At 38.3% G+C, this 16,516-nt stretch overlaps 2 protein-coding genes across 2 annotated transcripts; one reads left to right on the top strand and one right to left on the bottom strand.

The window, feature by feature from the left end:
* Positions 1–7,400: 7,400 nt before the first annotated feature.
* Positions 7,401–9,322, top strand: LOC109194631 (uncharacterized). The gene is made up of 3 exons (XM_019345263.2): positions 7,401–8,031; positions 8,280–8,574; positions 8,743–9,322. Exons 1-3 carry the CDS (start codon positions 7,990–7,992, stop codon positions 9,045–9,047), a joined length of 642 nt encoding a protein of 213 aa, XP_019200808.1. The 5' UTR covers positions 7,401–7,989; the 3' UTR covers positions 9,048–9,322.
* On the bottom strand, positions 9,140–15,240 carry LOC109194630 (uncharacterized). Its single transcript, XM_019345262.2, has 8 exons — positions 14,876–15,240; positions 14,028–14,627; positions 11,966–12,036; positions 11,828–11,873; positions 11,313–11,404; positions 10,845–10,955; positions 10,447–10,723; positions 9,140–9,576 (listed from the first exon to the last, which is right to left on the bottom strand). The coding sequence occupies exons 1-8, from the start codon at positions 14,915–14,917 to the stop codon at positions 9,367–9,369; spliced, it is 1,449 nt and encodes a 482-aa protein (XP_019200807.1). The 5' UTR covers positions 14,918–15,240; the 3' UTR covers positions 9,140–9,366.
* Between the last annotated feature and the right edge of the window lie 1,276 nt (positions 15,241–16,516).

The raw sequence follows: 16,516 nt of genomic DNA, 5'->3' as shown, positions 1-16,516 counted from the left end.
AGCGTCCCCAACCTTTTTTGTGCCACGGACCGGTTTATGACAATATTCTCAAGGACCGGCCTTTAAGGTGTCGAGGATAAATACAACAAAATAAAACCAGTACCGGTGCCCCCCCCAAAAAAAGAAGATTTATTGAAAACACACGGGAAAAGACCCAGGGAAACTGAGTTAACGATAAAAAAGATTTTAAAAAATAACGCTAAAACCTCTGAAGAGCATCGATTTCACACCCGAACCTCAACTCTCACGGCCCGGTACCAAACGACTCACGGACCGCCGGTCCGTGGCCCGGGGGTTGGGGACCGCTGCTGTAAATAAAAGGCTGTGCAGAGCAGCGGGACCACACATTGTCACTTAACGTTTTTCATCACATCAATATTTATTTGTAAAATAGTAGATTTTCGTTTTAATGTTCAGTAAATAAAATTACATTATTGAATACCACGTGCTACGCAATAATAGTAATAATATTACTTATAATAGTCGTAATAGCAGTTGTTGCTGTTGTTGTTGTCATCATGCTGTTAATATCGTGACTTTTTTAATTCATAGTTTTTCATTTTAATTAATTAAAATAAAATATTTTTAAAAAAGTAACCAAAACTTAAACTCTACCAGCACCAAAAATAAAAAAATAAAAATAAACGATGATAACATGTATTTATTATGTTGCTCTTTTTTGTTTGATTTCTCTTCTGTTTTTTCTCCATACAGGTGATCCAGGTGTTTTGTTTGTTTGTCTTTTTGTTCCTTCCCCCCTTTTCTCATATCCCCCAGTCATGTCTGTCCCGTCTGTAACAACCGATAATAAAATAAAATAAATACACAATTATAATAAAGGTCAATCAAATGGACCAACATGGCATCTTTCTTGGCCTTCAAACAACAATTCTGATGGCTAAAGATCCAAATGGGACAGGCAAAAAACAAAAATAAATGAATAAATAAATGATGATAACCATGTGCAGCTTCTCTCGTCTTCCATTTTTCCATTATATGTTTCACTCTACATCAGACACGTGTTAAAGTGTGTTGGCTGCATATTAAGTTCAAAATGCTGATGAGCTCTGATCCATTTTACTGATATACTCTGCTTTAAATCCTGCACTGAAAAATGAGGATTGTGTGTTTCTTAAAATTAAAAATCATCATGGAGTCATTGACAGAAGAGCATCAACATTCAGCCTGTTAAAATATATTTAGATATTTTTATTTCAGAAATGATTCCTAACAAAAATGGAGAATATAAAAACACAATCAAAGCAGTAAAGTCCATATTATGAAGTGTTTGCTGTATCAGACAATCATGTTTCCAGTCTGCTGCATCACAACAATTGAAATGCAAATATAAATGATTCACAACAATGAAAACAACATAATGCAGATAAACATGGTGCTGTAATGAATCTGCTCTTAAACACAATAACAAAATACATTTTCCAAGAGAGATGATAATGATTCACATCAGAGTGAAGAACGAATACATTTACAACTGGTTTCTAACATTTATTATAGATCGAACTGATCACTGATAGAAACAGAAGAATATTCAAAATGATGCTCTGAGAGATACATGAATGATAATAATAATAAATGCTGATAAGCATATTAAGTGTGTGTCTGAGCTGAAAGCCGCTCTCCTCTCCTGGTTTTCTGTATCACACAGACCACAACAACACAAAGCATCACCTGCAGACCGCTGAGCAGTATCCACCTGACTCTGTAGAAGGTCGAGTAAACCCCAAAGGGCTCTCTGTGGATCAGAACTATTTTTCCTCCTGACACACACTGACCATTAAAAATTGCCCACCAATACTCTCCTGCATCTTCCAGTGAGGCATTAGAGATTATCAGGCTTTTCCTGTTTGCCTTAATTCTACCTTCAGACATTAACTCAGTATGTGGCACAATTTTTCCTTCTGTTTCAATCGACTTAATGAACCAAAAGGACGGAACTCCAGCTGTACATCTCACAGTGGCATTATCTCCCTCTGAGAAAACCTCTACTGCAGGTGGACCAAATTTGGGGCACACGACAAGCCGGTGTGTCTGTTTTATGTATGTTCCATCTACACACATGTATGTGAATGAATCATTTAAAATTACTGATGGAAAGACCAGCGAGAAGTTTTGACCAATTTCTTGATGAGTATAGGGCTCCATTACCTCCTTCAACCAAACTGGGGGCTGGTCATGAATGGGGTCGGTGAAGGGACAGTCCAGCACAGCTGTGTCTCCCACTGAGGCTAAATGTATATTTGATTGTTTTCTCAGATGTACAGCGTGAGCACTGACACACTGCTGTTGGTTCATCACCAGGCAGATGTAAATAGTTTCCTCTGCGTTGAAGACATGAAGAAGTGATGCGTTTTTCACCTCCAGGACACTTTCTTGGACATTATTCACCACCTCAATTCTCCCATATTCGAAATCGAATGGCCAGCCTTGTTGCCACTTGAGATCATGTTTGAACCAACGCACCGTCAGATTCTCACGTGCTCCATCACATTGGACGTTTGTTGTTACAATATCTCGACTATAAAATCCTGAATCACTTACTGTGCTGCACACAGTCAGGCTGATGTTTCTCTCATATGTCACGTTGCCCTGAGTCCAGCACACATCTTGGTACAGTCCAGAGTCTGAGTGGGTCAGTTTGTTGAGAGTAAATGAAGGAGAACCATGAAATGTGTCAGGAACTAAGAGTCGTCCTGTCAGGTCTTCATGTACTGTGAAGGTTCTGTTCCAGCGGTCAGAGATGTTCCACAGGACCAGAGTATCTTCACCAACACGTCTGGAGGTGATGCAGGAGCTGTTTTGATCTGGGAGCTTGAATTCAAAAGACTCTCCTTCCTTGATTATGACCATGAGTTCTTCTGCATGAATGTCGCTGATGAGAGTGAACAGCAGGGAGAAGCAGAGCTGTGCGACTGCAGCCATCCTGCTCAGAGGTCTCCTGGTGAGTGTCGTACAAACACTGACACTGCTCGCTTCATGAGCTTCCTGTTTGTGGTGGGAGGAGGAACGCCACTTCTTTATCACATCATCAAGGAACACTTTGAAGCATTTGGCTCGATATCACGCCGTATATCTGCTGTAACACTTCACAGGTCAAAGCGTGGACACAGTTTTTTTATACTTCGTTGCGTGGGTCCAGGGGTATCAAACATGTGGTCTGGAGCACAGAACAGCCCAGTCACAGTGTCCATCCAGACCATTAATGTCATGTAAATCTTTTTTTCACTTTGAGCTGTCCTCCTCTTGTATTTGGGTCTGTTTAGCTTATACGAATTTTGATGACATCCCAGCACAGACGATGGTGCTAGATGAATCGTTAAACACTCAGTTAGTTATCAGGAAAACATGAAAACATCTCTACCTCAAATGAAAGCAAAAGTGCAGCAAATCAATCAAATTCAGCTTCTGCAACTCATGAACATCTGGACCAAATTTACTTTAAAAATGATTATCAAGAATTTTTCTAAATGTTATAAAGGCCTACATCTAATATATAAGGTATACTGTAAGGCAGGGGTCCCCAATCCCAGTCCACGAGGGCCGGTGTCCCTGCAGGTTTTAGATCTCACCCTGGGTCAACACACCTGAATCACATGATTAGTTCATTACCAGGCCTCTGGAGAACTTGGCTGTATCCCAATTCAGGGTCTGCTGCCTTAAAGGCTGCATTTTAAGGCCGATTACGTCACAGCGACGCGCCGAAGGCTGTCCCAATTCAAAGGCTGCTCGAAATGAGGCCCTCAAATGCGTCCTTCATTTCCCTGAATTTTAAGGCTGTGGCGGTGTAGACTTCGTGGCCCAACATATCCAACAATTCATAGCGCGGCAGTCGGTGTGGATAATTTTGCGGCAGACGGCAGAAGCGGAGCGGGCGAAGAGTAAACTGATAAAAGTAAGTACTGAATAATATGTCACTTATTTATGTACAAATGTTTAATAATGAAGAACATTAAAACATTACTGTTGGCCACATGTCGGCAAATTTATTTGCCATTAGCGATGTTTGTACTTTCAGCATTAATTTGGTTTTAAAGCCTTTAAAATATAATAATACAATACTCGACCTTAAACTTACAGAGAATGTGATGATTTTATGGATAATTAAAGTCAGTCATATATCCACAAACACAACAAGCTGAAAGTCAGTGATGCTGCTCGGTTTGCAGTCCTGAATATCACGGCACAAGCAGGATTCACTGCACTGTTAATGTTAGCTATGTTATATTGCTGCCTCTGTTCGGAGGTGTCGAGCCAAACGAACTTTAACGTGTGTTTGAACGAGCTGACGGTTCACTCGTTAAGCTGAAAGATGCTTTAATCACAGGAGTCACACATGTGTCCACTGGACCATCTGGGAACTCTTCTTGTCTAGCACTCGTAATAACACAAACACTAAATCCTCCTTCTCTTGTGCTGTTTTGTAGCAGTGTGTACACCTGAGACTGTCACCTGTCTGTCTGTCCTGCACTCTCTCTCTGTTTCTTTCTCTCTGATTGTGGAATAAAAGTATGAACATGTATTTATAAGTTACACTTGTGTTTGAATCCTGCAGCTTATCACACATTTGATTTCCATGTGTGACAACTGCAAGTGTCCAGAGTGAGGACAGACTTAGGGACCCACTGCTGCACATCATCTGTGAGGCTTTGCACCCCTGATGATCCACCAGGACAAACTCAGCAGTGTGTGAGGAAGAGGAGGAGGAAGAGCCAGCAGCAGCTGACAGATGGAGAGAATAGACAGACTGTTCCCTGTTTGTGAAGGACTGCTAGGAAAGTTTAAAATAACTAATTGTCTGTCCTGAATCAGTCTTATTAGGTGATGTTCAAATAATGTTATCATCCCAGTGTTTTCAGTGTGGGAGAAAGTACTCAGGGCCTTCAAGTTACACACTATGAAAGGCAGCAACAAGTTTAATATTCAGAAACCTAAAGTATGTATCAGCAGCAGAATGGAGCTAAAATAAATGTTTGTTTCAGTTCTATGAAGCTTTGAGTATTTTGGATTAGTAGCACTGCTGTGTTTGTTGCATCATGTTGCTGTAATTGTTTATATGCTTTATATATTCTGAGGTAAGTTTATCTATAGTGTTACATCATATTCTATAAGGATGTTATGTGTTTGTAGACTTTCTGCCCAGTTTGACCCATTTAGCAGAAGTCAGCCTGTTTAAGGCTCTGATATCTATTCTGTATGACTTAAAGCAGTTATGACATGCTCTGATTTTCTCACCCAATAAAGGAATATTTCATATATCAGTCTGATCTTCATTCTATCAGAAACAGTTATCACAGCTCGTACATTTTGTTTTTATACATATATGTAAGCATTGAGCCAAATTTAGTAATGCCAACATACTGAAGGAACAACATTTGTCTCTTATATATGATACACCTATATATACACTGTCAAAGATACTTGAGTGTCTTTGAGTGAAGATTAAAGGTGACAAGAAATATAAATAAATGCAACTTGAATCTTTACTGAAGCTCAGTATTTGACACAGAGTTCACTCACATGAATTTCACTCACATGTGCTGTACCAGTGTACCTGCACATGTGATGTGACAATAGAAGTGATTTGATTTGAGAGTTCAAACTCACTGCTGTAATAACTTATAATGATTAATATAATAACTATCATATTGGCCATATCATATTTACACTGACTTTAGTCTCATGAACAACATTAGCTAATTATTATTTACTAACTAATCTTATAATGACTGTTCAGTACAGAAATGAAGCCCAACAATCATGTTTTACAGTCCTGTGGTCTCGGCCTCAGATACTTATTAAATCACACAGAGCTCGTGTAGAAACAAACAAACACAAAATATGTTCTCCTTCATTTCTGTCGACTACACATTTCCAGCTATCATGGTTGCTTAGCAACCTGGGCAGCGTGACGGAGGCTAGACCATCCCATTTCACAAGCCTCGCACTTCCGGCCTAAGCGGTCTTTGAGGACCGTTGAGGCTGCGTACTTTAAGGCTGCAGACCCTGAATTGGGATACAGCCCTTCAAGACATGTTGAGAAGGTAATTTATCCATTTAAATCAGCTGTGATGGAACGAGGACACATCTAAAACCTGCAGGGACACCGGCCCTCATGGACTGGGACTGGGGACCCCTGCTGTAAGGTCTTTGACTTACCTGAATAAGGTCCAGTCATGTTTATTTTGACTGTTTAACTTTCACTGAATGAAGAGATAAACTCTCTTTTGCAAGAGTCTTCACCTCAGCATGCTGCTTATGTGCTTTTGACCCTTTCAGGTAAAAGGCTAAAATGTCAAAATGTTTTTCAGTATTGCAGAGAAAGGATTGATGGACAGATTTGGAGGATATGTGGGAGGAAACGGACGTCAAACCACTGAAGCAAACGTGTTTTCAGAGATAATAAAGAACTGCGTGTGGGAAAGTGTACGAAACAGATAAAAGCCACGTGTGTGTGTGTGTGTGTGTGAGAGAGAGAGAGAGAGACATTTTCTAAAGTATCAGATTATAAAGTTACAGAAAAAACAACTTTAACATGTAAACAGGCTGCGGAGCATCCACATATCTAAGGTGTAGTTTATACACTACTAAGTATCTTGTTTGCACTTAATAGTTATGATATTAATGTCATAGACGGCTGTAATGCAGGCAGAGATGAGAAACTCAAAAACACAGCTTTATTTGCTGAAAGGTAAATAATGCAAAACTATACTGGAACAAATATATATACTAAACGTACGAAGAGGCACACAGGGCAAACACGCAGCCATGAGTACATGATGAGGGAACAGAAGACACATGGGGAGCACCCAACAATCCTGTTGCAAACACTGGCGACAGGTAAATAACATGCGACCATACCCCCCTGCAATCAACTGAGATGCAGGAAAATCTAAACACCTGCGCAACCATAACAAATAAAGAAAACATAAACATTGACTTTGGCTCTTACAAATGGGTTTGTTATTTTTTTGCACTAAAATGTTGATCTCACTGTTTTAGCCTAATGTACAAAATAATGTTTGCTAAGGTTGCTCAGAGTTTAAAGGTGAAGCTGTTCAAATAAACTTTTTTGTTTCTGTCTTATTTGTTTAAGAAAAAAACTGCACTTTATGTTGAAAGTACTTAAAAAGGACTTTATTTTTAAGTCTGCCCAATTTTGGCCAGGGATAATAATCATGTTTTCTCTGTCTTGAATTGAAATGTTCAACTGCTTTTTTTTCCCTCCAGAAATTAAGAGAATTAACTTTACAATATTCATGTCCATGTCTATTATTTGATTCTCTCACCCAGTAAAACCCTTTAAAATCAAAACAAAACAAAACACATTTGCGCTTTGGGGCAGATTTTCTTCTATGGAGTTAAATCAGGGCCATAATGTTTGTTTAGTTAAAAGAAAAATTTGAAATCGAAAATATGTAAACTGAAAGCAAAAGTCACATTTTTAGAGTGAACTTTGAAAAAGAAAGAGTTGGATTTAAAATTTTCAGATTCAGATCTTTTAAATTAATGTACAAAAAAAAATTCTTCAGGTTCGGATTTTTCTCTCAGCTTCAATTTTTTTTTTTCACTTTCAGATCTCTATTTTTCAGTTACAGACTTTTGGCCCTGTTTTGACCTGGTGGGCGTGGCTACACAGAGAGGGGCGGGGAATCATGAGTGACAGCAGACCGCTGCAGGCTCAAGATGGTCCATTTTTCATGTTGCCTTCAGGAAACCTGGGAATGAACATAATTTATCAAACACCTCCTGCACAGTATTATTTGATAATGTTTAGAAAACATGTCATGCATAACTGCTAAAACTCAGTTACTAAAGCTCTTTCAAGCAGTAATGTGTACAAATTACGCCGTAACTGATCAATTATGAGACGTTTTCCCAGCCACTACGTGAGAAGTGGTCATTTCCCATGCTCTCAAAGTAGCGCGCATTGTATCGGGTGGGGGCTGCTGTTAACTTGTCCCTCAGTGAACGATGGCGTCGTCTTCCAACAACACTGCTGGCGCGAACAATCAGGTGAGTGTTTAAGTTTTGAACAATTACACTGCAGTCTGTGAATACTACGAATTTAAGAAGTGGCTAATGTTATGGTTAATTTTTCGGCTATTCTGTTTTTTTATTTTATAACATTTTTTGCTGAAATGCTAGCTCAACAGAAACGCCTCGCTATCATTTTCGGCTGAAACTTACGTCCTAGTTGATCTGTAAGCTTGGAGAACAACAAAGTTAGTGAAGTAACGTAAAATTCTTTGTATTTAATTTAGGAGCAGCTAAAAAGAGAGATGCTTCAGCGACTACTGCACAAAGTTTCCCAGGTCATGCACAGACAACCCCTCGATGTGGACTATTTGCAGTTTGTTATCGACCATGAGATGGTCCTTTTAAGATCTTTGTCTGATCAGGTTGAGATCCCTCAAAGTATTATAAATGCTCTGATAGAGCTGTCAACTGTGCTCAGTATGGAGGACGTCAATCAACAAACCCCCTCTCAGATGTCAGTGTCAGAAGGAAAGCTGGACCTGGTTAACTTCATTCAGGACTTGCTTTATGAGTCAGAAGGTAAATGGTTATTTTTGTCTAGTTTATAGTTGTCACATTCCAAAATTATATTCTAAGGTTTTTGTGACAAAAGTTACACTTGTATCGAATTCAAATATTTAGATATTTTTTTTGTCCAAAAGGCCAGGGTTCTTCAAAACGTCTTAAAATTCACTCTTATCCTAACAGAAGGTCAAGAACATGTAGCTGACGAAGATGGCCCAAGATCTATCACACCTCCCAGGTTTCTGCAATGGATCACCGGTCAAGGCCATGTTCCTCTCCTCCCCTCAGAAAAGAAGGACTTTGCTGTGGTGGTAAAATTTAATCACAATTGTGAAGCTGACTTTGGAAATCACAGCATCTGCTATCCTGTTGTGTCATCCTGTGCTAAGACCATTGTCCTGCCTGTGAAACATATGAAGTCCTATAGTCAATTCAGAATGGTTCTGCTGGAGGCTTTTCATCTTGGCCAGGAATTTAACAACGTGTAAAGCATAGCATTGTCTATCAATAGTTTTGAGGTGTAACTCAAAATGCTGCTCCTTCCATTTAATGTTCAGGAAGCACATTTCAAAGTTGGAGATTGACAGCCAGAGTTCTTTAATGAGTGGCATGAAGCACACAAAAACATACAGGTTTACTGTTGAAAACTGTGCCAGAGACAAAATAAATAGTTTGTAATGTGATGTTTGAGTGTTCACATAAAAATTTCCTGGCAGGTTCATTTTACATGTCTATCACATCAAATAAAAGTCTGAGCTATTCATGAACCTTCTCTGGGTTGAAAATTCAAAATAAAAATGTTGCCGCCTAGGAACGGTGAGTTAGTACAAAGTTAAGTACATCCAAATAAATGTCTTGGCCATGTGACTGAGAGGGCCTTGTTACATTGACAGTGTCTCTTAGTCTTGCCATGTCCTCCTCAGATAGAGGACATTCAACAGATGGAAGAATTACTCCAGGATTGCTCCCATCCAGCTCACCAATAGAGTTGACATCCAAGTACGCATCCTCGATTTCCTGTGATGATTAAAAAAAAAAAGATATTTCAAATGACAATTCAAAAACAGTGTTGGGAAATTCAAGACAAACAGTCAGCTCCATAAATATTGGAACATGGGAATTCTACTTTTGGCTCTATATGCCACGCAATGGATTTGAAATGAAACTAACACGATTGGCTATAACTGCAGAGGTATTTGAACTGTTTTCATATGTGCCTTCCACTTAAGGGACCAAAAGTAATGGAACAATTGGCTTCTCTGATGTTCCATGGCCAGTGATGTGATATTCTTGTATTTAGTGAAGCAACTCCTGACAAAAACAGCAGGATAAATTTTGAAGTGTTTTGGGCAATATATCTGCTCATATTCAGCCAAATGCTTCGAAACTCATGAGGCAGCACTTGATGGTCCAGATGGACAATCACTTAAAGCATTCTGCAGAAAAAAAACAAATAGTTAAAAGAAGTGGAATGTTATGCAGTGGCCACGTCAATCACTTGACCTGAATCTGACGGAGCAGTGTTTCATTGCTGAAGACAAAATTGAAGGGCAAATGCCTCAATAATAGCTGGAAGTGAAGACAGTTGCAGTAGAGGCCTGACAGAGCATCAGCAGGTATGAAGCCCAACATCTGCTGAAGTCTCTGTGATCCAGTTTCAGTTATGATTAATGTTCTGTCTCATTACTTTTGGTAACTTAACAAGAGGGGGGTACACATGCAGACTGTTGTAACTCCTACAACTTTTAACTGATTTGGATGCAAATACCCTCAACTTAAAGCTGATAGTCTGCAGTGACAGCACACCGTGTTTTTTTCAACATCTCCAAGTGCACTTTTTGAAACTTGATTAAAGAGGGATTGTATAATTTAGATTTGTTTTAGTACCTCCACTGTGTCTGGAGTATCAACTGGATTCTGGTGGAGTCCCAGTGTCCACAGTTGTTGTGGGGACAGATTCCTCTCTGTCCTTAGAGGGTGGTTATCCCAACCCTGTCTAAAGACATCCAGATCCCTCTGCAGACGTGGAAGAAATGTATGTTGGGCACAAAACATGTGGACACCATCAGTTGGATCCAGAAGGCCTTCATCCTCGAGGTTGTGAAGGGTTTCATAGTGCACGCTTGAAACAGCCATCCACACATCTCGCCACAAGCGCTCTATTCTGTTCAACATCAAAATATGGCAACGTTTTCAGAATTTTACCCATAAATTCACTGAATTGAAAAATATATAAGAACATTTTTCTTATTTCCATGGGACATTTATACAAATACTACACATACCTTTGGTTGCGAACACTCTTGCCTGACAGAAAGCTTCCTCTTCCACAGCCCCGGATGGTGAACATGCATCTTGCTATTCCAACATTTTCCACCCCTTGATCCCCTCGAACTCTGAAACAAAATTAAACATCGACAGTACAATTTGTTTTAAATCTAAAAAAAAAAAAGTCACTCTTAAAATGTATTGCAGCCTTTGTGTTTTTAATATAATTTTACTTTAGACTGGTTATTAGAAGTTTATTGTTTTGGTCATTCAACAGTGTGCAGTTCTGTATAAGCACACCTTTCAAGAATTCTAAATGTTTGAACCATTTAAACAACTGTATGGGGATGTATAAACAACTGATCATATAGGGTACAGTTTACATATTGCATGTCAAAATAATTACACTGCTAATCAAGGGGGGGGGGGATCATATTTACACATTTGCACAATCATTGTGAAAATTAATTTTGTGTAGATTTTACCTCAATGGAAAGCCATACTTTTGTACAGCCTCCAAGAAGAAAGCAAGTGCAGTTGATGCTCTGTTGTTGGCAGCAGCACCCAGGTACATGATCTAGAGATGTAAATATCATTAAGTGGAAACTTGGTCAAGTCAAGTTACTATAATTAAAGATAGAAACATGTTTATCAGGTATTGTAGCTTGGTACATTTATTTTATATTTATAAGTACAAGAAAAAAAGCAGGCTACATAATTCCCAAGGTAGCAAGCTGCCATGAGATGTAGCAGTACTTGTAATCAACTATTCACCCAAATGCAAAGGGTAAAAAAAAAAAATCCTTTTAGCAACTTGAAGAATTAGTTTACCAAGCATTTATAGTCACCAAATACTGACAAACATAAACAGATTAGGAACATTTTGTTCTACAGAAGGATCTCTATATTACAGTATATGGTAAGTTTTATGACCAAAACACAAGTATTTCACTTTTCAATTAACATCTCATTCAGCTCAATTTTGAAAGTGAAAAATCACCTTTCTTGAGTACCCATCTATCACTCCGAATATCACCAGGCCAAATCTGTAAAAAGAACGACAAAAAACAACAACTAGGGCATTAACAGGTATAAAACATAATTCAGTATTTAGCAGTATTGTCAGACTTCATCCTACCTTATTAGTTTATGGTTTGTGTCTATATGCATCAAGTAAAGAGGACCTTGCACTGAATATGTCCTTCGGACCAGGGGCGGATCTAGAAGGGTGGCATGGCGTGGCAACTGCCACCCTAAAATGATCCCTTGCCACCCCAAGTGCCACCCCAGTTTTGCATATGACAGTGTTGTTTATTAAAATAAGATAGCATTAACAGTTTGAGCGTAGTTACAGTCAACAGTGAATATAAATGCTAAAACTGAATATATTGCATAGTGTTCCCCCCCTCCACCATTAACAAATGGTTCAGCCCATTGCAGGACCGGGTTTTTTCTTGTTTTCAGTAGCAAGCGATGTTTATGATTGTGCCAGAGCACATTTTGAACAACACCATGGGAATTTCGGATTTTACACAGGTGGTTGGATGTTACACTCTGGAAATGGAAGGAAGGTGAGTGTTATTAAACTTCTGTGGTCCACGGACACGCTGCACCTGCAAATCACATGACTGTTTTAAGCTGACATAGCAACAAGCTGCAGCCACGCTGAGTCTCTATTTCAGCCCACATTGAAAGTTCGGACTTCAAAGTTTTTAAATTTTAATTACAGGCCAGTAAATCCAGAGTTATGATAATATATATATAAGCCATGCTTTTTTCTAAATACTGTCGTCACGTTTTTTATGTGTGTGTGTGTGTTTTAAGCGTTTTCTAAGGACAGCGCGAAAACAGTAAAGAAAGGAAAAGAAGCCACCGCTTTCCTATCGGTGGAAAAATGTACCATGTCAACCAATTAAAAAAAAAAAAAGTCAACACGTGGGATTTGGTTGTTTAGGGAGAGGGGAGAGTTTTTAGAGTGACAGTAACGGCAGCGAGACAGAGCGAGCGAGTGAGAGAGAGAGAGAGAGCGAGAGAGTTTTTAGATGTGGGAGATTTGTGACGTTTAGCGTGGAGTGTTTACTTAGTGTGTTGTGTTGTGTTGTGTAGTTCTGTTGTGTAGTCGTTTTGTTTTGTGTGTCAGTGAGGGCACTAATGAATGCCACAAAGGCACATTTGCAATGTAAACACTGTCACTAAGTAGAAAACCAGCGGAGTGATACACCTGCTGTTGTCAGGCCTGCAGGTTTATCCCTGTGCTGTTCTCCTCTGTCTTTTGGTGGACAAATTTTTTTTTTTTTTTTTTTTTTACTGGCACACATCATTTGTGGGACATCTTATTGCAACACCTGATTGTTCTCTCATTTTAGTTTTAGTAATATTTTTAAATGGTTGTACAAAATGAAAAAAACGGCAGGTGTATTGGCTGCATTTTTAGAGAAATAGTTGTATATGTTTACAAAATGTACATTTTATATTTGCATTTCAAGTTAAAAAAATTTACTCAACATGCCTGTGGGTTTTTTTACAGTAAAAAAATACTACTAGGATTTGAAGTTCTTTGTGTGATTTCAGATCAGTAATACTAATGCAGTATGTCAGTGAAAAAAAACAACTAAATTCAGTTGAGCTGAAAAGAATGATACCAAACAAGGCAAGGGGAAAAAAATAAAATGAAACAATTTGAGGGTGAAATACAAACGTAAACTCAAAAGGAGTCAAAAATGGGCAGTTGTATTTCAGACCTCAGTGGGTTAATCCAACAAATCATGAAAAATTAGGTTTAAATTTTTGTTCATGACAGTCCAGATTTCTAACATTTTGTGATTGATTTCTAACAAAAAACAGTGTGAAACTTAGACTTGTGTTTGTAAATGAACCGCCCCATGTTGTGTACCTTTCTGGGTTGTATACTTATTGGGCTACATATTTATTTATTATACAGGCTATACAGTACATAAGATCAAAACTGTTTTATGTAACTAAAGTGTTTAATTATGTGGGCTACAGACAATAATTAAGTTATAGACTATATTTATATGAAAAACGTGTATACTTACTGCATTTGAATCATTTTAACCATATGTAACCCCCTGCATATGTGTTTGGGGAAAAAAGGCTTTGATTTTGCCACCCCATTTGATTTCTTTGCCACCCTCATGCCACCCTAAAAAAATTTCTCTAGATCCGCCCCTGCTTCGGACCACAAATCCCAGCCTTGTCATTCTTGAGAAAATACCAGCAGAGTCCAAACGGTGCATCGACGAGTACACTCTCTTCCACTGTACATGGTGGCCCATGGCTTGAAGCATCCCTTTCATCATCCTGTATCCAACATGAGGTGTTCTTGTCTTTATAGATCTTACTAAATTGTCCAGCTCTTCATCACTTGTTGTACTGTAGCACTGCTTTATGGAAATGCCATATTCATGCAAACGACGTTTCACTGTCCTCACAGATATTCCAAGAAGTTTTGCAATTTGGGTGATTGATAAGAACATTTCTGTCAGTATCTGGAGCTGTACAGGCGATACATTGTAATTTGGACGTCCCAGCTTTCCTTCTGACACTGACATCTGAGAGGGGGTTTGTTGATTGACGTCCTCCATACTGAGCACAGTTGACAGCTCTATCAGAGCATTTATAATACTTTGAGGGATCTCAACCTGATCGGACAAAGATCTTAAAAGGACCATCTCATGGTCGATAACAAACTGCAAATAGTCCACATCGAGGGGTTGTCTGTGCATGACCTGGGAAACTTTGTGCAGTAGTCGCTGAAGCATCTCTCTTTTTAGCTGCTCCTAAATTAAATACAAAGAATTTTACGTTACTTCACTAACTTTGTTGTTCTCCAAGCTTACAGATCAACTAGGACGTAAGTTTCAGCCGAAAATGATAGCGAGGCGTTTCTGTTGAGCTAGCATTTCAGCAAAAAACGTTATAAAATAAAAAAACAGAATAGCCGAAAAATTAACCATAACATTAGCCACTTCTTAAATTCGTAGTATTCACAGACTGCAGTGTAATTGTTCAAAACTTAAACACTCACCTGATTGTTCGCGCCAGCAGTGTTGTTGGAAGACGACGCCATCGTTCACTGAGGGACAAGTTAACAGCAGCCCCCACCCGATACAATGCGCGCTACTTTGAGAGCATGGGAAATGACCACTTCTCACGTAGTGGCTGGGAAAACGTCTCATAATTGATCAGTTACGGCGTAATTTGTACACATTACTGCTTGAAAGAGCTTTAGTAACTGAGTTTTAGCAGTTATGCATGACATGTTTTCTAAACATTATCAAATAATACTGTGCAGGAGGTGTTTGATAAATTATGTTCATTCCCAGGTTTCCTGAAGGCAACATGAAAAATGGACCATCTTGAGCCTGCAGCGGTCTGCTGTCACTCATGATTCCCCGCTAACTGAAAAATAGAGATCTGAAAGTGGAAAAAAAAAAATTGAAGCTGAGAGAAAAATCCGAACCTGAAGAATTTTTTTTTGAAAGTGAAAAAAAAAAAATTGAAACTGAGAGAAAAATCCGAACCTGAAGAATTTTTTTTTGTACATTAATTTAAAAGATCTGAATCTGAAAATTTTAAATCCAACTCTTTCTTTTTCAAAGTTCACTCTAAAAATGTGACTTTTGCTTTCAGTTTACATATTTTCGATTTCAAATTTTTCTTTTAACTAAACAAACATTATGGCCCTGATTTAACTCCATATTCTTCAGCGATTAAAGGTAATTATTCGAGATAAATTTATTACAAAGCCTCCAGTTAATTTGATTTTATTTAATCAAGCCCCACCCCTAAGATTTAGTCTATATTCTTTACATAGACATAAAACGCCTACCTATTATTTAAATCCAGGTCCTGGGGGTTAATCCCATCCTCCTTTCATGTTTTTATTTAGCTCAATGCTGACAGTACTAGTTTTTATTATTTAAAAAGCAAAATCCCTGAATCCCTTTTTTTCCCTTTACTTGAAAGCAACCACATCACCATAGCTTATATACATTAAATATGTTCCTTCTCACTGAAGCCAAAAGTGAAATCACAATGAATTCACCATTTCTTCTTTTCTTGGCACCAATCACGGCCTATTCATGAATACATTATCCAGGTGTCATAATGAACTGTAACAGTCTGTCAGTTACAAATGGATTATGAAATTAAGCTAAATAACGAGTGTGGAAATACTTTTTTTTCCTTTTAGCCCTGACACAGTATTCATAGAAGTACCAAACCATAATAAAAGAGTTATTCACTCTGTCCACTAACAAATATTGTTTTTAATAAACTGATAACCCCTGCTTACGGGTAGTGACGTTCTAATTCTGAGAAATTTTATTAACAACTTATTGGGTTTTTTTTTTTTATTATTGGCTTAAATCAGAGGTTTGACTGTATTTTCACAGTTTTACAGCTTCTCCTGCTGATAAAGACCTCCACTGTAGCCATTCATACTGCACCAAAGTAAACAGATAAACAAGAAATGATAGAAGTGCCTTTTTAATGTCTATTTTAGAAATTTAAGGTGTTTTTGTTGTTTGTTTGTTTTTTACAGCAGATCCACAAGAAAGGATGTTTTATGTTCATTAACAAAACTATAGTTACTGGGCAGTGAGCTACAAAACGCTGTAGCGTTGCATATTTATGTTTTACAGTTTAATAATAATAACTTTATTTA

This window comes from Oreochromis niloticus, linkage group LG14 (assembly GCF_001858045.2).
Source record: "Oreochromis niloticus isolate F11D_XX linkage group LG14, O_niloticus_UMD_NMBU, whole genome shotgun sequence".
In the NCBI taxonomy this organism is placed as follows: Eukaryota; Metazoa; Chordata; class Actinopteri; order Cichliformes; family Cichlidae; genus Oreochromis; species Oreochromis niloticus.
Note: the sequence above shows the minus strand (reverse complement) of the source record. Positions and strands in the feature narration are given on the sequence as shown.

What these genes read in the sequence shown, in the direction of transcription:
- LOC109194631 (XM_019345263.2), top strand. Translation starts at nt 7,990, where the DNA reads ATGGCGTCGTCTTCCAACAACACTGCTGGCGCGAACAATCAG. An exon ending in CTGCTGGCGCGAACAATCAG is followed by an intron (nt 8,032 to 8,279) that starts GTGAGTGTTTAA and finishes TATTTAATTTAG; the next exon opens with GAGCAGCTAAAAAGAGAGAT. An exon ending in CTTGCTTTATGAGTCAGAAG is followed by an intron (nt 8,575 to 8,742) that starts GTAAATGGTTAT and finishes TTATCCTAACAG; the next exon opens with AAGGTCAAGAACATGTAGCT.
- LOC109194630 (XM_019345262.2), bottom strand. Translation starts at nt 14,917, where the DNA reads ATGGCGTCGTCTTCCAACAACACTGCTGGCGCGAACAATCAG. An exon ending in TGACAAGGCTGGGATTTGTG is followed by an intron (nt 12,037 to 14,027) that starts GTCCGAAGCAGG and finishes GATCCGCCCCTG; the next exon opens with GTCCGAAGGACATATTCAGT. An exon ending in AAGTATGGCTTTCCATTGAG is followed by an intron (nt 10,956 to 11,312) that starts GTAAAATCTACA and finishes ATTTTGTTTCAG; the next exon opens with AGTTCGAGGGGATCAAGGGG.